The sequence below is a fragment of the Telopea speciosissima genome, chromosome 2 (assembly GCF_018873765.1).
Source record: "Telopea speciosissima isolate NSW1024214 ecotype Mountain lineage chromosome 2, Tspe_v1, whole genome shotgun sequence".
NCBI classification, from domain to species: Eukaryota; Viridiplantae; Streptophyta; class Magnoliopsida; order Proteales; family Proteaceae; genus Telopea; species Telopea speciosissima.
The window spans coordinates 50,966,617-50,990,952 of record NC_057917.1 but is presented as its reverse complement, the minus strand read 5'-3'; the positions used below and the strand labels follow the sequence as shown (position 1 = coordinate 50,990,952).

At 42.5% G+C, this 24,336-nt stretch overlaps 1 protein-coding gene across 3 annotated transcripts in view; it reads right to left on the bottom strand.

Annotated features, from left to right (window-relative positions):
- The window catches only part of LOC122652489 (snRNA-activating protein complex subunit), a 76,520-nt gene that overhangs the window by 46,183 nt on the left and 6,001 nt on the right, over nucleotides 1–24,336 (bottom strand). Inside the window, exons 5-8 of one of the 3 annotated variants that reach the window (XM_043846240.1) lie at nucleotides 19,825–19,829; nucleotides 8,862–9,070; nucleotides 4,860–4,948; nucleotides 2,514–2,604 (exon numbers count right to left, since the gene is read on the bottom strand). In XM_043846240.1, coding sequence (XP_043702175.1) covers nucleotides 2,514–2,604; nucleotides 4,860–4,948; nucleotides 8,862–9,070; nucleotides 19,825–19,829 — 394 coding nt within the window. Of the gene's footprint in view, nucleotides 1–2,513; nucleotides 2,605–4,859; nucleotides 4,949–8,861; nucleotides 9,079–19,824; nucleotides 19,830–24,336 lie in introns of all 3 variants that reach the window. The other 2 variants (XM_043846239.1, XM_043846241.1) reach the window with 2 other exon arrangements.

Here is a 24,336-nt window from a genome sequence, read left to right as displayed (position 1 = left end):
AAATAAAGCATGAAAAAGATAATCAGCCAATAACAAATATCTGATGGGCTGGAAGTAAGCATGAATTTGGCTTATGGTAAGGGCCAAACAGAGCCTTCAGATGAGCCAGGGTACCCAAACAAATATCTGATGGGCTGGAAGTAAGCACGAATTCAGCTCATAGCCCCAGCCAAACAGAGTCTTCAGAAGGTGAGGCATAGGCCTCAAGGCAAATCATGAACAAAAAGCTGTGAGCTGTGCATCTCATGAGTATGTCATATAGCTTTAAGAAGAAATTTTAAAAAATCATAAAGAAGTCCTGAGTAATTCTTGATAGGGGGTTTGTTTTCCTTTTCGTCTCTGTGTTTGCGAATATAGAATAATGAATTACTAAATGTTATGTAATTATTAGAGTGGGTATGTTTAAGAGTTTACAATTCATGCTTTAGGTAGTTGAAACATTTTGCTTCACACACCAAAGCACTTCAAAACATTGGCCCAATGGCTGCAACCTCAAACATGCCCGACAATGGAGAAAAGACCTGTTTCAAAAACCATTGTCAATTTGAAGGTGATCGTCCCTAAACAATTGTGATAATGAGGATAAGATCATACAAAATTCAGTTCACAGCTGGAGGGGGAGTATTAAGTGTTATGTTGAGTGTTATTAGGCATTATCACTATTCTAAGGGTATAGTTGGTGGCATGTAGTGATTTATGGGTGGAGTTGTAATTAGTTTAATTAAGTCATGTCCCTTATTGTAATGGCACTACATTCAGTTTTTATATAAGCAATATAGGAGGTCTTGATTAGACAATACCGAGACTCTCATTCTCCCTCGTTTTCTCTTCTTCTATTTGGTTCTTCTCTCTTCTCTTCATCTACTTTGCTGGTTCTCTAAGGTACGATATCAATAACGAAAGGAAAACCAATTGAAATGCGAGAGGCCAAAACAAAATAATGATAATGCACAATAATAATGTACGAGAAAATTAATTTAAACTTACGGCAAGAAATAAGAAAACTGAACATATTCACTAGGGTGATTGATCAAAAAGGACAATGAAGAACAAAGTTCACATGTTCTTCAAGGCAGCACGTGATTTTAGGGGATAAAATCGGCTGGACCCAGTTCAGATCTATAGAGACTGGGTCTAGATTTGATTTCTCAGTATTAGATCCTGGACCAGATTCAGATTCAATCCCGATCTGTGACAGCACAACAATATCCAAACCAAAATCCTATGGATTCCAAACCTAACCACAATCCAGATCTGGATTCAATTCCAACCATCCAAGCTGCTCAACCCAGATCCAACATTCCAACCTGAATTGAAATGGATCTACCCTTAGATCCAAATCTGATTTAAATAGGTGTATGGATCTCAGATTGAACAACCCATCAATATGTTAGGGTAATCAATGAAATCATTTCGTAGCTTTTGGAAAGAGTGTTTCAAGTGTCTACTTTAAACATAGGAAAGCATATGTATGACAGAGCTCAAACTCACGTTAGAACTCAGGAGATCAGGGGTGGATGTTAAACTTGTTTCTCCTTATAGTTGTTAGTCACAGATGGGTTGACTGGATATATACAGGATGAGTTGGCTAATGATATAGTTTGGTTGACAGGACTCTATTTGGTAGTCCAAATATGGGTTGACTGGGCATGTTACTTGGGGGAAGAATGCATCCAAGGTTTGCCATCTTCACGAGGCTATTTATGGGCTGAAACAGTCTCCTCGTGCCTGATGTGATAAGCTCAGTAGGTCATTTGTGGTTATGGGGTTACTCAATGCTTCTCTGATCACTCTATATTTGTTCGTCATCATGGTGCCAAAGACGTCATTCTTGTTGTGTATGTTGATGATATTACCATTTCTGGTAATGACTCTCTTCTCTCTCCCTTCGATTCTCCTCCTTTTTCCTCTCCTTGTTTGCTGGTTTATTAGGTTAATACTGTTACAGCTACAACTGCCCTTTCCTCTGTTGCCCTGGTCAAAAGAATTTCACAGAAAACCCCCAAACTGTAGTCCTCAACAGAGTTTCAATGTTTCAATCACAGCCCCATGAGAGGGTAGAATCCCCCACCCCAATGAGAATTCTTCCTTCCCCAAACTTCTAAAACTGCAACTCTGGTCATGTTTTGGATCTACTTTAGTAGCATTGCAAAAGCAGAGGGATTTTACAATAGCTTCATTGAACCTCCTCTTCTCCTTATGCTCTTCTCAACAATCCATTCTGTACATGCTACCTTTTTTCCCATCTGTTTCTTATAAACTAAATGAGACATGCAAAATACCTTTCACTAGTCATAGAAGCCAAAATGATACAAAACATGATCTAGACATTGGAAGTTTCACTTCCACTGGTTGCAGAATAAGAAGCAATATGTTATGGTTCAAGTACCAGATACATTCAATTAAAGTAAAGAATTTAAAAAAAAATGTTTAAGGTGCTATAAATCAATGAAAAGATTAAAAAAAATATAGATATATGAAAATGTCTACCCCATATGAGAACTATCACAGACCTTTGTTACAGAAGTCATTGACCTAAGGGATTTCATTCTTTCAATTTTCTCAGAGGATGAAACTGTGCCTTCATTGATCTTCCAGCTGCCACTGTTTCAAACCAATAGAGAACCAAACCAAACGTGAGGGGATAGAAATATGTCCAGAATGACAGCATCTAATTTTCTCATTTCCATTTTGTCTATTCCTGCACCTGCAAATTATTAACTTTTTTCTTTTTTTACTAGCAAATCGATGCAGTTGCATTAGACTATGATCCCATATGGAGGCCTAGACATTAGTCTACAAGGCCCACAAGGAACAGTTGGCAGTCCAATGGGCTGAAGTTGAGCTTTGGGTAGATATATATAGGCTGGGTTTTTATTTTCTTGGGCTTCATTGTATTGGACCTTAATTATACGCCCATAAAGTGAGGGTGAAGTAGTACATGAGATTAGTGGTTAAAGTTTAGTGTTTGATTTAGATTAGGGTACTTAACAATTTTTTAAGAATTCTGTTTTGAGTTTATTAAATCAAGTCAATATAAGAGAGTTACGAGTCCTTTAAGAGTGGAATTAAGAATTTCAAAGGCTATATAAATGTATACAAATTACAAACCCCCGTCAGAAAATGATTTGAATAAAGGATATTTAAGTTTTCTAAGATTTGGAGCTCTTGAGTTGTGCATACGGGATTGGTATTCCAGATCTGATCTCTCTCCTAGTTCTGTTCAACTCTGAGATCAAGTGTGATCTTTCTTCTCTTCTTCTCTGTCTTCTTATTCTCTAACTTCTTCTTCTAGCTCCTCTAATTTCTTCTATGATTTCTTATGATTCTCTTCTCTGTTCTTACGAGTTGTGTAATTTTTCCTACTAATCTTCTATTTTGATCCAAAAATAGTTTTATCAATTCTACATTAATCCTGGATTGTAAGCAGTTTTTTCACACCAGATTTTTCTAGAACCCTTAATTGCATTATTTGGTATTATAGCCAAACCTAAGATCATCATGCAGATTGACCCACGTATCTATGACATGCAACTTTCAGTTGAAGATGATATTAACTCGATCGAAGAAGGTAAGCCAGACACAATGGCTACTTTCATGGAGTTTAGAGAGTATCATAGAAAGGCCTCTGAAGAGTTCAATCAGAAAAGTAAAGCTATACTAGAAGTTTTACAACGATGAACCGAGAACAAGTTCAACAAGGAAAGAAAATCTTCAAGAGGAGCATATGATTGAAAGAGAAGATAAATTAAATGACAACCTTACAGAAGTTGAAGAGTCTCCTATAGAGAATTTTGTTGAACAGGAGATCTCCACAGAAATCGAAAACTTGGATTATGTTCTTCACTTCTCCCCAAAAATTCTTTGACAACAAGAATCCTACAGTCGCTGATTTTGTTTGTGTTATGAGAAGTAATGGATTGCCAAATCAAGGTATTGTTGTCAAGGCATTGCCTAGGCATCCAAGCTCCGTTGGTGTCAACTTGCATCTAGGCCCCCTCCAACGACTTGGGTCACCTCGACGCTGTGACAACTAAAGGCGATTGATTGTGGATGTTGACTGAGTGGACATTCTCCCCTACTTTAAAACTCGAGGACGAGTTTTTTCTAATACCAAGGGAATTGATGCAGTTGCATTAGATTATGATCACGTATGGAAGCCTAGAATGTAAGTGTAGAAGGATCACAAGGGGCAGTTTGCAGTCCAATAGGCTGAAATCGAGCTTTGTGTAGTTATATTATTGGTTGGGCCTTTTATTTTCTTGGGTTTATTGTATCGGGCCTTAATTATAAGCTCATGAAGTAGCGGTAAAGTAGTGCATGAGATTAGTAGTTAAAGTTAAATGTTTGAGTTAGATTAAGAAAATAGCATTTTAAGAGTTCTGCTTTGGGTCTATTAACTCATGGCAGTAGAAGAGAGTGATTAAGAATCCTTTTGTCTAAATAGTTTTGGAGTTGTTGAGCTGTGCATAGGGATTGGTATCCCAGATTTGAACTCCCTCCTCATTCTAGTTCTGTTCACCACTAAGATCAGGTGGAACCTTTGTTCTCTCTTCTTCTCTATTATTTTGATTCTCTGACAACTTTTTCCAGCTTCTCTGCTTTGTTCTTTGATTTCTTCTAATTATCTTCTCTGTTCTTGAGCGTCATATAATTTCTCCTACCTTTATTTTATTCTGGTCCTATACTAGTTTTATCAATTCTACATTGATCCCAAACTGTTAGCAGTTTTTTGGCTCCAGTTTTTTTCTGAAACTTTGAACTGCATTACAAATTCTCATGGTTATCACCCACCCAATCCCCCCCCCCCCCCAAAAAAAGGATGTCGTCAATAACTAGCATAAAACATCCAGACATACTTGAATGAATGTAATTGAGTTGCTGCTTTGTCTTCATCCTGTTTTTGCTTTCTTCGTGCCAGTTGCTCCACTTTTGCAATACAACTATTCTGACCACAGCAAACAGTCAACAGAGAAGGTATCACTGAAACAGTATTAAGCTGTTACAACATCAGATACAAACAAAGAAATAGCAGCCACTGAAGACAGCATATACCATGTGTTGCAGCTGTTACCAATATCATGTAAAGATAGCCTATTCAATCAACAGAAAACAAGAAGCATTTCATTTGTATATTTAACTGACCTTAATAGAGGGTGGACCTTGGCGCAATAGTAAGGTTGCTCCATTGTGACCAAGTGGTCACGGGTTCAAGTCAGGAAACAGCTTCTCTGCGAAGCGGGGGTAAGGCTGCGAACATTATGACCCTCCCCAGACCCCGCAGTGGCAGGAGCCTCGTGCAATGGGTACGGCCCTTTTTTATTTAACTGACCTTAATAAGGCTTATCCCAACAGACCAACAAAGGCTCAAGAATCCGGTTTCGACCTCGGTTTGGTCAAAACCGAAATATTTCAGGTTTTGACCCGAAATATCTCGGGTTTCAACCAAAAATTTGCATGTTTCTGCTGGCCATTTCGGTGGTCAAATGGCCATATCTTGGTCCGAAACTTCAGAGAAACCCTAATTAAGCATTTCTAAATATATTGGAACCTTTAAATTGTACAAAGAAAACACAGCCAAAATGGTAGTTTGGCTTCGTACACTAGGTTGATAGTGTATGTTGTACCTTACGGTATACCTTCTCAAATGTAATCTATTTTACGCATAATTTAGTACTAGAACACACAAAATTCAATGAAAACAATTAATATATGCATTAAGAATGAAGAAAAACCATTTAATATTACACAATGTCAAAGTGTTACAAGCAGTTAAGTCCAAGTGTACAACCAAGGTTAAAATACCCCCCTACAAAACCATTTCTCCAACTCTGGCCCCCTCCAATGCATTGGGTCGCCTAGACGCTGTGACAACTATGTACCCTTCAGACCTGATTTATTGATCAATTCTCTTATATCCTGTCTCGATGATTCCTTTTTTTTTTTTTTTTTTTTTTCGGATAGGTTATGATTCCTTTGTTTCTCATGATGAACAAGATAAGAGAATGTTAAACTGTAAAGAATGTGCCATAGAGGGCATATTTGGTTTTTTCCCCCTCCACCGACTCTAACGAATAGAGTCGGTTAGTGAGGGGGCATATATGTAACTTTTTCTCTGAGATTTTATTATAAATAAAGTTCTTGGGCTGGTCACATTGTTCACTCAAGCATTACAGCATTAGATCTGTTCTGTAAACATGGTATCAGAGCCATAAATCTGATCGTAGTTACACAACAGCCCCCTCCCCTCCATTGTCTCTCTCTCTTCTGTTCTTCTCTTGGTTTTTTTTTCTCTCCCTTTGTTCTTGGTTCTAACCATTCTTAAAGGGCAACACTAATGAGGTGATCAATTGATCTAGTTGCTGCCCTCCTCTTAACCTCAAGCAATCAATGATTTAGAAACTAGATCTGGATCGATTGCTGCTGCCCACCTTTCTGCAATTTGGAGTCTTCATCTTTTTTTTTGGAGATCTTGTCTTCCTCTCTTGGAGATCCACATCTGCAACTTTGGACAACATCTATCACATTCGGCTTCAGCTACAGAAATTATTTGTCTCTATCGACCTCAATTTTCAGGTTTTTTTTCAAAACCCTGCTTTATCAAGTTTGGGGATGCCCTTTCTGGATGCTGCTTAATTTTTTAGGGAAGGCTTATATAACCTAAAGGTGCACTCGATCATTTTTTTGGCCCTTTCTATTGGCTAAAATTGAAGAGATTGAGTTTCCTCTTTTTTTGCAGAGTCGATTTATTTTCCAGAAATGGATCTGAGTTTTTTGGGGTATTTTTGGCTTCATCGATTTGCATCTCTTGCTGGTTGCTGGTTCTTGTTTTATTGGGCACTATATCTGACATCACTACAGCCACATCTGGAACTGAATGACAGACTCGCAATGAGTACCTTCCCTTTGCTGCAGCAATCAAACTTAATGGTACTAACTACCTAATGTGGTCTAGGTCTACCTACCTGACTATTACTGGTCGTGGTCTTACGAGACACATTACTGGGACTACTGTGAAACCATCTGAAGGAGGGCTTGCTCTAGATCGATGGATCTCCAATGATTCACTGGTAATGTCTTTTCTTTTGAATTCTATGCAACCTGATCTTGCTAGTGGATACTTGTTATTGGATACTGCCACTCAAATATGGACAGCTGCAAAAGAAACCTACAGACATGTGGGAAATGATGCTCAAGCGTATGAACTCCGGAAAAAGGTTCAAGACACCTCCCAGAAAGAACTGTCCACCTCTCAATTCTATGTTGTTATCCGTAGCCTGTGGCAACAGTTGGATCATTACACTGATTACCAGCCTACTAGTGCACTTGATATTGCCGCTTATCGCAAGCATGTAGATAAAATCAGAGTGTATGACTACTTGGCTGGGCTGAATTTTGAATACGATCAGATTCTTGTTCAAGTTCTCAGTAGATCACCTTTTCCCACCCTGGAGCAGGCCTGTGCCTTGGTACATATTGAAAAGACTTGTCGGGCTGCTATGCTTCAATTACCCACTACTGATCGATCTGCGTTATAGACTGCTTCCAGCCCTACTCCTGTTACTGATGGATCTTCTCGCACTAACGCTTCATCTAAGGAGCCAGTTAAGTGTGAGCATTACAACAAACCGAAACATACCAAGGCTACATGCTGGAAACTCCATGGGAAACCTGCAGATTTTGAGGCCAAACGTGCTGCCCGTGGTAGAGAGAGAAAGTAGAGACTTCAAAATCTGCAGGTTTCCCATGGAGTTTCCAGCATGTAGCCTTGGTATGTTTCGGTTTGTTGTAAGTAGAGACTTCATTTTTCTTTTTGTTTTCCAGTTTTCTTCTCTCATCTCATTTCCCACCCCTCTTTCCCCCATCTCTTCATTCCCCTTTCTATTTAGACCTCAGATTTCCCTACTTTGTTCTGTTTGGATCCATATAGCTGACCCCATTAAGTTGGGATAAAGGCTTAGTTTGCTGTTGTTGTATCAAAACTCCTAACAAGGAACAGCTACAATAGTATGGGATATTTTGGTTGAGGACCCAAAAGACACAAAGATAGAAATTTAACTTTTTACCAGTTCTAAAAGAGAAAATTTAACAAGATTTATAGGTCTTATTAGCCACATCCTTGACACAAAGTAAACTAATGATTTTCTTAGAACATCAAAATTATTCACAAGAAACAATTGAAGAATAATATAAATTTTTGTTGACAGAAAATAAATCTATAAATAACTAAAAGATCTTGCTAAGTTGCTATTAATTGGATGGTCTTCAAGTTGGCTGGCTGGAACTAGCACATGCTCATATGCTGCTTCACCAGGGCCAACCAGGCTCTTCACCAAATTTCCCTACTGTGACAAGGAAAGTTTTCCTAAATGTTTGAGTCTTCTAGCCCTACTCCTGAAGTGGGTGTGGCACCAGGGACTCCCATCCATGTAGAAGGCAAGGACTCAAACTGATGGTAAGGGAGTCTACTGTTGCAATATGCCGAGTTTCCCAACCAATACATATTGTCCACCGATAGAAGGGAGAAGAGGAAGAGTTTTTGGCTTCTTAATAAAATTCACAAAGCTATAATGATATGTTTCTTACTTCATGGGGTTATGGATAATCAAGAAAGCACATGACCAGGGTTGGCAGGCCCAATTAGATTGGGGAATGCACCCATCTAACATCTCTTGAAGTGGCAGTGATGCCATAATTTCAGGTAGTGGCCACAAAAATTAAAAGATAAATAAAAGTAAATAGATATTATTCCTAGACACTTAAATCCAAAATTTTCATTTAAAAAATGCCACATAAATGCTTTAAGATTTGCTGTGGAAACATAGAACTGTGGGAAAAGTGCAAAAGCATCATGAGAATACATCCAATTCTGCTGCACGACTCTCTCTGTCAAAGGCTCTTCCCCGTTTCTTCCTCTTCTTTGAGTTGTTTTTACTAAACCTGCTAGAACAGTTATCTTCACCTTTTTCAACAATGGAGCGATTCAAGGAATCAGGTGAACATGAAGTGTTATTATTCATTTCTACGCTCTCCGAACATGTAATTTCATTGTTTGAGATTCTTTGATCTTCTTTTATCCTGTGAAAAATATGTATGTATCCAAGAATCAGATAGAGAGGAAATTTTGTTATTTCAGTAATTCATCACAAACCATGACCAAACAACTTTATGGAATAAGTAAAGCAAACATCTGCCTCATTTATGGACCGCAAACACGAACAATGAAAACCCAAAATGGCAGATAAGTTGCATCTACACGTACATGGACATCAGGGGCAAATAAGCAAGAAGTAAGGACATAAACCCTGAAGTCATAGTTGCACTGCAAAATAGCAGATCAAAGAGTGTTCTTAGGTGTGTCTCAAGTTTTCTTCTTGTGACAAGACCTCAACAACCAGAACCGGTAAAGAAGAATAAGAGAGAGAGATGAAACCAAGACTTTGGTGAGCTAGAACACAATGGAGTGAATTACTTCTATCATGGACTAGTTATTTCCTTTATATCAACCAATAATCAACACTTAGTAGGAAACCTACTAAGTCTAGTTACAATAGAAAACAATAACTGTCACTCCCCAGCCCAGTTAATAAGGACCAAGTGTGACTAGATGTCTCTGACATCCAACCAATCCCCCAGGATCAAATTAGTGCAGTACTCCATTTACAAACACGTCTCACAAATACAGTAATCAGAGGCAGCGGAAACAATTTAAATAATAGAGGTAACATCAGTAGTAAGAGAAGCCTAAGTGATATTTCATTTGTATAAAGGATAAAGCTTGTGATACAACTATACAGTTCTCAAAAATACCACAAGGTAAAACTATACAAGAACCATAATATAACTATACAAAAGTGTTATAAACACTAAAGAGTGGGGAGATAGCCTGGACTGTCAGGCTAAGATCAAGAGAATGCGCAATCATCACGTGCGCACGAAGCATCGTGCACTTCATACTCCAGCGCCGCAACTCTACCACCAGAAGTAACCAAGTCATCTGAAAAATAAGGATATCCACAGGGGTGAGCTCCACCGAGCCCAGCAAGAGAAACACACAAGCAAGTGCAAATAGTCCATGGTAAATGACCTAGAATTAAGAATGCTTCTAGTAACAATACTAAGTCTCATGAGGTATAAGTGCTACTGAAGTAGGTATGATATTCCCAGTCACGGAATGAACTCATCGGTCTTCCCAAGAATACCACTCTACTACGGTGGGGACCCGCCAGTTCCGGAATATATACATCAGACCCCGACGAATCCCCAGTGATAACCCTACTATTGTTCCCATTCCGGTATGTACTCATCAAACCTGGGATAGTGAATGATATTCCGGTATTAACCCTTCAGACCTGCCACGGGTTATCCAACACCTCAACCCCTGTTGGTAAGGGTCGTAGCATTGGGTTCATGCTAATCCTAACCATATGTATACTATCACGATGACATATGAATCATAATAGATAATACAGCAATTCTGTCCAACGTCATCATCATCATAATAAATTCCAAGAATCAAGCAATAAATGCAATGCAATATGGAAATGCAACCTAATATCATGCACATCTAATGCAAAGAAGTTAAAGCTAACAAAAATACATGATCAGTGTTATTAATATGATGCATGACATGGTAATCATAACAAATCGAAATTAAATATCACAAACACGCCGAAATTAAAGTCAAAATCCCCTTACCTAATATAATTGACTAGCCTAGGGCAGTAAAACTCCAGCAATCCAATCAGAAACAATCAAAGATAGGCTAGAACAGTCCTAAAATAGAACAAAATGTCACATATTAGGGTCAGAAGCAAGCTCAGGTCAAACCCAAGCATTGAGGGGCATTTTGGTCCAAAAATATTGGATTGGATTCAGAGGACAGAATTGGGGGTTTTGTTTGTAGGCCATGGATCTTGACATGCATGGGTCCAATTTCACTTTTTGGACAATTTCTAAGGTGGGTCAACCAATTAGGGAATCAATTTCAGAATTTTGGTTCCAATTTGGGGATTTTTGTTAATTAATCCCAATTACACATTTAGGGTTCATGAATTAGGCAATTCAGCCAAGAATTGGGTTCCTAAAATGGGGATTTTAGGTCACAGCCACATCTGAACCACTAATTGGTTTAAAACAGAATTTAATTGAGCATAATTTAATTAATAAAGCTTGGTTCCTAAGCTTTAATGGCATAAATGAATTTAGGCTGAGATTAGGCTGAATTAGAGAAGAAGAGAAGATGGGTAGGGATGAAATTAGGGCTTACCTGAATTCAGTTCTGATTTCAGTTGCAGGTAGCTTGATGGGAGGCAGCAAGGTGACTAATTGCAGTCCAATTTGCCAATTTCAGGTGAAAGGAACCAGCCCCAAAGGAATTCCTCTCTTTACTTCTTCTTCTCCTAAGGCTGAATCGTTTTTTTCAAGTCTTTAGATTAATGAATAGTGAAATGGCTTTTGTTTATATAGATATGATGACGAACGGCTGTTTGTTTTTAATAAGCCAAAAATCTGTTTTGTAAATTGGTTTCTTAAAACTAATTACGGTATATTTGTAGGTAGTGGTTAAGTTAGGGGCTATTTGTTTAATTAGGAAAAAAATCTGATTTTCTAACTTAATTCCTAAAAGTGATTCTAATTAGAAATTCGTACTTAATTAGTTCTTTTAACTATAAAATGATGTCATATGACATCAGGGGTAATCCGGGTACGGGTAATTACTGAAAATAGGATTCCCCCTGGGGATGTGGGTCCCACAGGTGGAAATGACTATTATACCCCTATAATTTATTTTAAGTAAATATATAATATATATACTAGCAAGATGGGATCCTTACCTGGCACTTGGCTAAGGACAGAGAGAGGCCCCGCAGGCCATCAATCCAGCATGCCAAGCTTATGTGTGGTCTTCTGCTAGACACCTCAGACTCATTTAAGGCCAAGGTAGTTGGCTGTTCAAGATGCCTTTATAGACGAGTCATGAGATTGGTCTGAATTTCTTAATCGAGACAGCCCACAACTTAGAGGCTAGCATGGGCAATATTGAACTAGAACCTGAAATCACACAGGTCCCAAAAGTTCAAATTTTTGCGGGTTCCACAATAACTACCTAAATCTAATTACAATAGCAAATAACTAAAGAGACATAACAAGCTAATAAAAACTCAACAACTAAACATAATCCCACAGTGCACTGTTTCTAATAGCAGCCATTGACGCCAGTGAGCACAAAGAGAACTTCATCCTGGTAGCAATACCAACTCAAGCATACCAATCATCAGCAGCAACAGTAAAGAAAATTCTTCATGACAAATAAAGCCAAACAGCAACGAGCAAACTAAGCAATAGAAAATACCAAACACAATCCAAAATATTATAGCAGCAACAGCAACATCATAAACCCTTCTCAAGACAGGAAAATAGTAATCTTCACAAAGTAAACAGATAAAAGTGCAGTATAGGTTACCCTGAACCACTTGCTCTCGTATTCCATTGATGGGCTAATAGAGAGGGCAGTGTGAACTGTGAAGTTCTACCTCTGAAGGTTTGTACATTCTTCTTGGGCAATTGTGGCTATTCAACAAAAAAGATCAGCACTGTGGGTATGAAAACAACTTTTCCTTGAAGCACGGCGGCCTCGAAATAAATCTTCTTCCCGCAAAGGACCTCCCAACCATCAAGTTCAAGCGAACAGTGGGAATTTTTTCTCCTCCAGGGAGTTGACTCAAACAACATCCTTGGTCACCATCCAAACTCGACGTAATAAAGTTCTTTTAAGAGGGGAAGAATTGATGCAGTTGCATGTACGTGGTTATTCTCCCTTACTTCCTGTTTATTCTCCCTCTCATTGGCTTACTATGTTCAAGTGCTAAACTGGTTCAACGCATAGTTCGAGAACTCGCGAGATCTCGTCGAGTTTCTCAGTATTTCGAAAATCCGAGACAAGATGGGGGTCGAGTCACAAAAGTACAATATCTCGCCGAGATCTCGGCGAGATCTCGGATCTCGGTCGAGATCTCGGTTTGACATAGGAAAATGCCAATCTGGGTCCTTTATATGCGTGTCAAATCTCGAGATCTTGCTGGAAATTCTTGGTATACAGACACCTATTTTGAAAGCTTTCCAACAAGTCCAAGATTGCTTAAATCTGATTTATATTGAAGGAGTTATGTACCGATCACACTTATTTCGGTGTGCGCGAATGCTGTCAAAATCGCTCTGAATGAAAATATATTTTTGGACATCAAAACAAATGAATATTTTACCGCACTTTTGATTTTTAGCAATGTTTTACCATATTAAGATTTATGGAATTTTTTGATTTGAGAAAAACCCCAGCATTAGAAAGTTGAAAATTGCACTTACCACCGAAAATCCAATTTTTGTTCTTGAACTGGGGGGTTGACTTTTTTTCCTTTTGGAATTTGATTTTTTAACTATTTTTATTGGATTCAAATAGGGGGGTATTTGCTTATTTATGAATAATATCTTAAGTAAAAGCAATTACTTAAATGATATTAGGCATAAATAAGTCTGTTTGTCCTGTGTCTGTCCTGGTTTCTAGCATAAGTAAGTATCTGTCCTGCTTTCCCACTAATTGAAACTCCTATTTGGAATTTGTTTTTGCAAAATCTGATAGTGCCATTGTGTTTAAATGGCCTAAAATAGGCTGAATACCAAGTTTCAAACCCAAACTAGGTCTAAAACCCACCGAGATGAGGCTTCGAGTCGAGAAAAAAAAAAGTGCACCAACTCGGCGAGATCTCGACTCGACTCGGTTTTTCAAGGGTCCGAGTTGGCACCGAGACCCGAGTTTTCGAACCTTGGTTCAACAATAAAGCAAGTTGATCCCTTTCGATACTTTTCCTTTCAGCCTCCAATCCTGGGGTAAGAATTATTGCTCTAGGGAAATCTAAACCCTAGATTCTTAGGCACTAATACAACACCTACTGCAAGAACGAAACCTGCAACCAGCTTAGTTTCTTCTAGTTCCACCAGTTCCTATTTCAGACAATTATTGTTAAGTAATAGCTAATTTATGGAACCATTATTGGTTGTTCTTCAGAGGTCTAAGCGTAGTGAATCACCACCTGAAATCTCAAATTGATTGGTGATTAGACAAGGGAGTTCTCTCATCTAGAACAAATCCCATTCTTCCGCCTCCTTTTCTGGTTGAGGTTGAAGACAAACTCTAGTTTTGCTTAAAATTAAAGAACAGATTCTCCTTAATTACCCAAAAAATACCTCAAATCTGAACTTTAGTTATATTCATCCCCACTTCATTTTAAATGCCAAAAAAAGCCTTTTTCAAATTCTTTTTTACAGTTTGGTCCTTTCACTTGTCTACATTACTCTTAAGGTGCTGAGTTGTTCCTGAAACTATGAAATTGTCTCTCATTCTTCTATTTGAGAATTCCGTAGCTTTAGTGAGCACATAGCGACCCAAAAGACGGGTATTGGTATCCGGGATTGCATTACCCCTTGAATACAAAGCCTGGCCTACTTGATTGGCCATCCATATAGTAGATCCAAATAAAAAAAGTAAAGGTCTCAACTAGATTTACTTTTCATTCTTACCAATCCCAAGGGTGGGGGAAGCATGGGCCTCAAATTGCGAGGAGTTCCCAATCCCAACCAGATCAGAGAAAGCATATGACTATAACCATGTGGCTTGGAATCCAACAATACCAAAAGTGTCCACATTAAACATCTAGCATCCATTGACATTAAGTATGATGGAGAAACCAGGGGATTAGTAGAAGCCTAGGACCAGTGGCCATCCGTTCTTAGCTAGGGTAGACCATATAACGTCTTCCTCTCATATTAGAGCCAATAAAATACCCTTAAAACATCTAGAGTAGTACCTTGTTGGAGGGTCCAACCCAAAACCTTAAGGCAATAGGTGGAGATATCTCCTCAAGTATATAGGCACCAAGGAACAAACTCCTCAAGTTATACCTCTATAATTCCCAACATCACAAAACTCCCCCTGACGTGTAGCTTCAACATACCTGGCTCTACAAGTAGACAGATAACTTAGGGAGAACAACAAACGGAACTGGGCTCTGATACCATGTTGGAGGGACCAACCCAAACCTTAAGGCATTAAGTAGAGATAGCTCCTCAAGTATATGAAGGCTCCAAGGGCCGAACTTAACCGATGTGGGACTATACCTTATAACTTCCAACATCTCAACAGTACCCAATACATAAGCTAGACAATAATCATGTCCATTAATTCTTAATTCCTATCGATTACAAAAGACCTTGGAACAATCTTGAGCTCTAATCCCCCCCCCCCATATTGCATCACTAGAAGATAGCTTCTAGGCATTTTCCTTCCTAGGTGGGGGCAAAATATCAGCTAAACATACTGACATAATGTTCACCTAACCTAACTAGTCCTTACCATGTCAATAGGGCTGAAACAATGGTACCACAAAGCGCAGAATGGACGGTTAATGTATCCCCACCATCTATCACATAAATGAACATAAAGAAACATGTACTAGTTCCTTAACCTCCAATGCAGCAAGTCACCAGAGTTCACCTTCCAGTCGGCTTCTTACAAATGTCTGCTACCAAAGCTTGGGAATTGCTGGCATCTGTCAACCATCTTATTCCCCAACCCTTCTATGAAGATCAAGTCTTCTTATGGACACCAATGCAATATAAAATCGTCAATATTGATAGCCTCATCATCAGTGACCACTTCATAACAAGTACCAAATGTATGCCTGCCATGTGGCCCACGTTGGACCAATGCAGTATATGTAAACCACCTTTTTCCCATGAAACCAGGTACAGAAATTGTTAAATTGTATGTAATATGCCATTGGGGGCATATTTGGGTTTTTACCCCTTCACCGACTCTAACTATTAGAGTCGTCAGTGAATCTGAGATCGAGTCTTTCTATTACGATTCAATAGGGACAGTTCCCCTCCGGCGAGGATGAAGTGACCATATTCTCGGCGATGCCTCCCCCTCCGGCTCCGCTCCGCTCTCTCCGGCATGCCTGCGCTCCCCTCCTCCGCAAGCTCTCCTCCACCTCTCAAACTTACACCTGATCCCCATCCCATTGACACCCTCCCCTCAACTTCACCCACTGCTTCTAACTCGCCCCAGACATCTACGCCTACCCTTGCCAAGAATAACCCGAACCACTCTACCTGGAGTTCCCTCCTCTCCAACACCTCCTCCACTACCATTGACCGAATTTCCTTACACTTTGTCCCTCCCTCCATCGTCGATGACTCCAAGATTGGATTCTGTCCCTAAGGGCCTGCTCGATGATGAAATATCCAAATGGCAAAGCTGTCTCGTGGGGCATTTCCTTGGCGCCCGCCACCTTTCCATGTAGTTAAAGCCTCTCTGCTCAAGCAATGGCACGCGGCGGTCTGTCTTCACCTACCTTCTCTCCAGTGCATCTTCATCTTCAGGTTCTCCGATGACGCGTCGATAAGTCAAGAGCCTTGGAGGGTGGTCTTGGCTGATTGCAAGAAGCCGATCTTCCTCCGGCAATGGGACCACCGCTCCTCTCTCGCAGAATCGATCTCAAGTCAATCCCCATCCGGGTAAACTTGTCGGTCTTCCTCTCCACTATTGGTGTGCCTCTAGTCTCGATGATCGTTGGATCAACAATTGGAAACCCTCTCTTCTCTCGACGAGCGAACCAAGAAGATGGACCGACTCTCCTTCGCCGGTATACGTGTTGAAATTCTTCGTAGATGTGCCTCCTCCCGAGTTCGTTACAATACAGGAAGAAGACGGTCACTCTTTCATCCAGAAGGTGTCCTACGAATGGTTGCCTCTCTATTGTTCGATCTGCAAGACTTTCGGTCATCCGTCAAAATGCACTGCCTCATGCACCCCCTGCTCCTTCGCCTCCTTCGAGCATCGGTGCTGTCCCTTTGGCTGCTGCGAAACGAAAAGGCTGCAACCCCCTGCGCCTCCACGACCACCGTTGCGCTCGTTGATGTCATTTCTGCGGCTTTGATCATTGTTGGCGTGAAGGATCTTTGCTGGAGACGATGCGGTGGAAAGCTTGAAAGCGCCTCGAGGAAGACGATGTTGTCGCCATGCCCCGGCCTCGATCAAGCCCTGGCGAAGCTGCTCTGTCGTGCGGGTCCCTTGCTTCCTTCTCGTGGCCGGAAAAAGATAGGAACCGGCGCCGGAGAAGATCACTGGATTCAGCCGAGGTTCCTACCCAAGGCGAGTTCCCCGATGCCCACCTACCCTCTGAGGTTGACCACAACAAATTCACAGTCCTTCAGTCTCTCGATCCTGGCGACGATGGTGACCCTGCAGCCTCAACTGCTCTTTTTGAGCCCTGCTTACACTACGAGCCCGATCTGCTGACTCCCCCTGCTCCCCCTCTTCTACCTTCGCCCTGCTTTCTTCCTCCTTTTGGCAAACCACTTTCGCCTTTACCCCCTGTCACCCCAAGCCTTTCACCTTTTAACACCAACACCCCTTTTGTTCCATCTACGAAACACCTTTTCACCAAACCCTCTCCGCGTGTCCTCACCCCCCCTTTAAACCTGCACATTCCCCCTTTTAACCCTACTAAAGCTTTGCCCATCTCTCACCCGACCCATCTACCCGCCAACCCAACCCCAACCCTTTCAACTCAACCCGTCATCTCAACCCACCCTCACCAACCCATTCTCCCAACCCCTTCTCCCCCTACCGTTACGCCCAACCCCTGGCCGAACCAATTCAAACCTGGCCCTGGCCCTTCGGCTGATCCTCTTTCAGCCCCTGATCCTCTACCCACCTTGCTTCCTCCCTCTCCTACTTCCCCCCTTGTTTGTTTCCCCCCTTGCGTGAGTATCAGTTGCGGCCCCGCAGTGTTCCCCCGGGTTCTCGAGTTAGTTCCTCAACTGGTTGGTTGCCCCGCCACCCTCCTTGCTCATGATCCCTTGGACCATTTGGAATGTTCGTGGCCTCAACTCCCCCGCTAAACAAGTGGAGATACGTGCCCGCATCATATCCTCAAAGTCCAACCTCTGCTGCCTCCTTGAGACAAAGGTTCTTGAACCCAATTGCTCTCGCATTGCCCATTCGCTAGCCCCTTCTTGGTCCTTCATCTCCAACTACTCCCACTCTCCCAACGGTCGTATCTGGGTGCTTTGGGATCCCTCCAAATTCCACATCTTGGTCTCTGACGCCTCCCCCCAACACCTTCATCTCAGCATCTCTGATCACCTTCACAATCATCTCTTCTTTTTCACCATGGTCTACGCTTTCAATCGTCCCTTGGATCGTCTCCCCCTTTGGGATGATATCCGTGCCATATCTCTGTCCGTTGGTTCCGCCCCGTGGGGCATGGGTGGCGACTTCAATGTCGTCAGATATAGTCATGAAAAGATGGGTGGTTCCCCCATTGACCACCAAGCGGTTGATCCCTTTAATTCTTGTCTTGAGGATGCAGGTCTTAACGATCTTAGAGGGTCGGGTGCGGATCTTACTTGGCACAACATGCGCTTTTGGCTCGACAGAGTAGCTTGTAAGCATGACCGTGTCCTCGTCAATGACACATGGCTCTCTTCCCTTCCTTCTTCCCATGCTGTCTTTGACCTTCCAGGCCTCTCGGACCACTCCCCCATCTCCCTCTTTGTTCCCCCCTATCTCTCCTTTGGTCCCAAGCCCTTCAAATTCTTCGGCATGTGGTCCTCCCATGACGGGTTCCTTCCTCTTGTTTAGTCCGCTTGGGAAATCCCAGTTCAGTCCTTCTCCTCCCCTCTTCTTGCCTTCTCTAAGAAGCTTAAAAATGTCAAAACAGCTCTCAAAACTTGGAACTCTACCACCTTTGGAAATATCTCCTCCCGTGTCTCCTCCTGTCGGGACACTCTCTCCTCCATCCAGTACCGTCTCCAGTCTGACCCTCTCAATTCCTCCCTTGCAGAGGAAGAATCCCTTGCTGCCTCTGAGTTAGCCTCCTCTCTCTCTTTCGAAGAGAGCTTCCTTAAGCAAAAGTCCCGGATTAAATGGCTTGAGCTCGGCGACTCGAACTCTGCTTTCTTTCACCGTTCCCTCAAAGCTAGGGTCAACTCCAACTCCATTCTCTCCCTTATCTCCGCCGATGGCTCGGTTCTCTCCTCTATCGATGCCATCAAATCTGAAGCTGTGACCTACTTCACGGGAATCTTTTGCCCTCCCCCCTCCACCCATTCCCCCATCCTGGATGGCCTCATCAATAAATTCGTCCCTCCCAACCTCTTCAGCTATCTCTGCTCCATCCCTTCTGACTCCGAGATTGTCTCAGCTATTCGCTCCCATAAGGCTAGTAAAGCTCCAGGCCCTGACGGGTTCAGTATGGGGTTCTTCTCCACTTGTTGGGACATCATCGGCTCGGACCTTACCTGCGCCATCAAGAGTTTTTTCTTTAACCCCCACCAGATCCACAACATCAACCATACCTTTCTCTGTCTCATTCCTAAATCCTCTGAAGCCTCCTCCATGACGGACTTCAGACCCATCTCCCTCTGCAACCTCCTCTACAAGTTCATTGCCAAAATCCTAGCCAACCGCCTTCAACTTGTCATCGACTCCCTTGTTAGCCCCAACCAGTCCGCCTTTATCTCTGGAAGAAGTATCTTGGACAACATCATCCTCTGTCAGGAAATTGTTCGAGGCTTCCACCGGAAATCCATTTCGCCTTCAGCCCTCCTAAAGATCGACATCCATAAGGCCTTTGACTCCATTCGTTGGGACTTTATATCCCAAGTCCTCCTCAAGATGTCCTTCCCCCCCTTTGCCAATTGGATCCTCTTCGCATTTCTACCCCGGTTCTCCGTTCTCCTCAATGCAGCCAGTGATACTTCTCCTCCTCCATTGGCATCCGCCAGGAGCTGCCCCCTCTCCCCCTTCCTTTTTGTCTCTCCCTTGAGGTCCTTTCTCGCAGTATCCAATCCAAAACTGACCTCCTCCTCATCTCCCCCATCCCTAAATGCAAGCCCACCAACCTAACCCATCTTGCCTTCGCTGATGACCTCATGATATTCTCTAAGGCCAATCCCCTTTCCCTAGAGTTCATAATGTCCTCCCTTCACCCTTTTCAGGGGCTTTCCGGTCTCCGCATTAACCACCATAAATCCCAAATCTTCCTTGCTGGAGTTCCCGACACCACCATTGCGACCCTCTCCGCCATCACTGGCTTTACCCTTGGCACCTTACCTGTCCGCTACCTTGGCCTGCCCCTTATTCCTGCCAGACTTTCAGCCCATCATTGTAACCCTATACTTGACCTCCTCCGCAAGAAACTTCAGCTCTGGAAAGCCAAACTTCTATCCTATGCAGGTCGCCTTGAGCTCATCAGATCGGTTCTCCAGTCTTGCTACATCTACTGGAGTGGTGTTTTTGGTCTTCCCAAGGCCACCATCAAGGCTGCCGAATCTATTATGTGTGCTTTCCTCGGAAAGGTGTGGACTCGACCAGATTCCTCCATCGCAAGAGCTGGTCTACTATTTGCTTGCCCAAATCAAGGAGGCCTTGGGCTCGAGGATGAAAGATGTCAATTTGGCGGCTCTATCAGTTGTTATGGAAGCTCCTCACCAACAAATCCAATATTTGGACCTCTTGGGTGTATGCTGGACACCTTCGTAGAGACTCTATTTGGACTGTCAAATCTGCCCCCGACTCTTCCTGGATTTGGCGTAGAGTGCTGCAAGTGAGGCATATAGTCAGGGGAGCTATTTCTTGCAGGATAGATGATGGGTCCCGGACTTACCTTTGGCTCGACAAGCTGGCATCCTTGGTGTCCTTGCCTCCATTGTCGACCCCGCACCATATTTGCTTCCGGCCTGGACAGGTTTACTCTAGTGGCTTCCATTATCACCAGTGGTTCGTGGTCCCCGCCCCCTTCCCCCCCGCCCCTCGCTGATCTGTGGAGCTCCCTCCCCTCTATCCCCCCTGGTCACCGGAAGAGGTGATACCATCTTGTGGCTCCCCTCCACCTCAGGTACTTTCAGCTCCCGCTCGGCTTGGGACTTGGTTAGACAAAGAGGGACCCCATGTCCTTGGCACAAAGTGGTTTGGTTTAAAGGGCACATTCCTCGGCAGAGCTTCACCGCTTGGCGTGTCTTAGCTAACTGCCTCCCCACCCAAGCTTTTCTCATCCATCGCCACATGCAAGTCTCCACCAGCTGCTGCCTTTGTTGGAATGGGCACGAAGATACAGACCATCTGTTCTTCTCGTGCCCCTTTGCTGCCTCCATTTGGAATCGGGTCCTTCGTCACTGCTGGCCCGCTAGGAGAACGCCCCTCACTCTTCCCCGTGAATGGGTCTGGATTGATATGACTTTTGGGGGTAATTCGATCTGTGACAGGATTGGCAAGCTTGCCTTTTGTGCTACTATTTCCCACATTTGGATGGAACGTAACCTTAGAAGATGGACGTCCAACTCCCGCTCTTTTGACAAGATTTGGAAGGCCATCTTCTTTGATGTTTCATCTAAAGCTTATTCCCTCACCATAAGTAGTGTCTTGGATACTCCAAGGAACAGGCTGATTGTTGTCTCCAGGGGTCTCCCTACCACCATTCTTCGCCCTAGCTAATCTTTAGCTTCGGCTTGTTGGCCCTCGGGCTTGTATATTCCCCCCCCCCTTTTTTCTTCGTAATTTAAATTTTCATTCATCCAAAAAAAAACTATTAGAGTCATTTAGTGAAGAGGCGGATATGTAATTTTTCCTCTGAGATTTTATTATAAATAAAGCTCTTGGGCTGGTCACATTGATCACTCAAGCATTACAACATCAGATCTGTTCTGCTAACATGGTATCAGAGCCATAAATCTGATCTAGGTTAAAGAACAGCCCCCCCCCCCCCCCCATCATTTCTCTTTCTTCTCTTCTTCTCTTCTTCTCTTCTTTTCTCGGTCTTCTTCTCTCTTCTTCTTCTTGGTTGTAATCATTCTTAAAGGGCAGCACTGATGAGGTGATCAATTGATCTAGTTGCTTCCCTCCTCTTCACCTTAATCAATCACTCAATGACTTAGAAACAAAATCTGGATCGATAGCTGCTGCCCACCTTCCTGCGATTTGGAGTCTTCACCTTTTTTTTTGGAGATCGAGTCTTCCTCTATTGGAGATCCACATCTGCCATTCTGGACAGCATCTATCACATTCATCTTCAGATTACAGAAGTTATTTGATTCTATCGATCTCAATTTTTTGGGTTTTTTTTTTACAAAAACCTGCCTTGTCAAGTTTGGGGCTGCCTTTTCCGGATGCTGCTGATTTTTTTAGGGAAGGCTTCTATACCCAATAGGTGCACTCGATTCATTTTTGGCCCTTTCGCTTGGCTAAAATTGAAGATATTGGGTTTCCCTTTTTTTAGAGTTGATTTATTTTTCAGAAATCGATCTAAGTTTTTTGGGGTAATTTTGCCTCAGAGATTTGCACCTCTTTCTGGTTACTGGTTATTGATTGATGGACACTAATTCAGACATCAGTACAGCCACATCGGGAATGGAAGGACAGACACGCAATGAGTATCTTCCCTATGCTGCCGCAATAAAACTTGATGGTACCAACTACCTAATGTGGTCTAGTTCTACCAACTTGACTATTGCTGGTCGCGGCCTTACAGGACACATTACTGGGACTACTGTGAATCCATCTGAAGAAGGGGCTGCTCTAGATTGATGGATCTCCAATGACTCTCTAGTAATGTCCTTTCTTTTTAATTCTATGCAATCTGATCTTGCTAGTGGATACTTGCTATTGGATACTGCCACTCAAATCCGGACAGCTGCAAAAGAGATCTATGGACATGTGGGAAATGTTGCTCAAGTGTATGAACTCTGGAAAAAAGTTTGACACCACCCAGAAAGAACTGTCCACCTCTTAGTACTATGCTGTTCTCCGTAGCCTGTGGCAACAGTTGGATCAATACACTGATTACCAGCCTACTAGTGCACTTGATATTGCCGCATATCGCAAGCATGTAGATAAAATCAGAGTGCTCCTTGGCTGGGGTGAATGTTGAATATGATCAGATTCGTGTTCAAATTCTAGTAGATCACCTTTACCCACTCTGGAGCAGGCCTATGCCTTGGTACATACTGAAGAGACTCGTCGGGCTGCCATGCTTCAAGTACCCACTACTGATCGATCTGCATTACAGACTGTTTCCAGCCCTACTCCTGTTACTGATGTATCTTCTCACACTAATACCTCCTCTAAGGAGCCAGTTAAATGTGAGCATTGCAACAAACCGTATCATACCAAGGCTACATGCTGGAAACCCCATGGGAAACCTGCAGATTTTGAGGCCAAACGTGCTGCCTGTGGTAAGTCCAAGACAAAAGCTAATCACACTGAGACAATCACCACAGCACCCACTACCGAAACTGGTCTCTCCCAGGAAGAGCTTCAAGCCTTCCGTTGAATGTGGGTTCATCTGCTGCCACTGCATCTTCTACTCCTGCTGCAACAGCTCCCACTTCTTCAAGATCCCATTTTGCTCACTCAGGTATTCCTTTCGGTGGTCATTGTGCATCGGTTGTATCCAGCCCTTAGATTATCTACTCCGGTGCCACTGATCATATGACAGTATCGTCAAGTCTTTTTCATAAATACTCTCCTTCTTCGGGCAAGGACAAAATTCGAGTAGCAGATGGTTCTCTTTCTTCTGTATCTGGAAAGGGTTCCATATGCTACTCTCCATCCCTTACCTTATCCTTTGTTTTACACATTCCTAATTTTACTACTAATCTTCTTTCAATTAGTAGTTTAACTAGATTTAAATTGCAAATTAACCTTCTTTCCATCCCATTGTATTTTCAAGATCTGGTGACAGGGAAGACGAGTGGATATGGTAAGGTGCATGGTGGTCTCTATTTGCTCAAAGATGGTTCTCCTACATCAACAACATTACCCTCTCCATTACATCAGCTCCATTCGGCTACTTCTGATCTCCATCACTGGCATTGCACCTTGGTCATCCACCTTTGGAAACCTTGTCCCGTGTTTTTCCTAAGTTAGTTCAGCATTGTAATAAAGACAAGTTTTTTGTGAGGCATGTGTTTTGGCCAAACAGAATCTGTCTACTTATTTAAAGGTCGTACCCAGTGCACAAGGCTCCCGCGTTTAGCAGGGTCTGGGGAGGGTCAAATGTACACAGCGTTGCCCCTGTTTCCATAGAGGCTGTTTCCAGGACTTGAACCCGTGACCAAGCGTTCAGCAAGTGAGCACTTGACCAACGCGCCAAGCATCCATTTCTGGTCATCGGTGGTTTATACCCTTTATAGACTATCTCTCTTGCACTACATGGGTCTACATGATGCAACATAAGAGTGAAGTGTTCCAGTGCTTACTGCTTTCAACTGTTC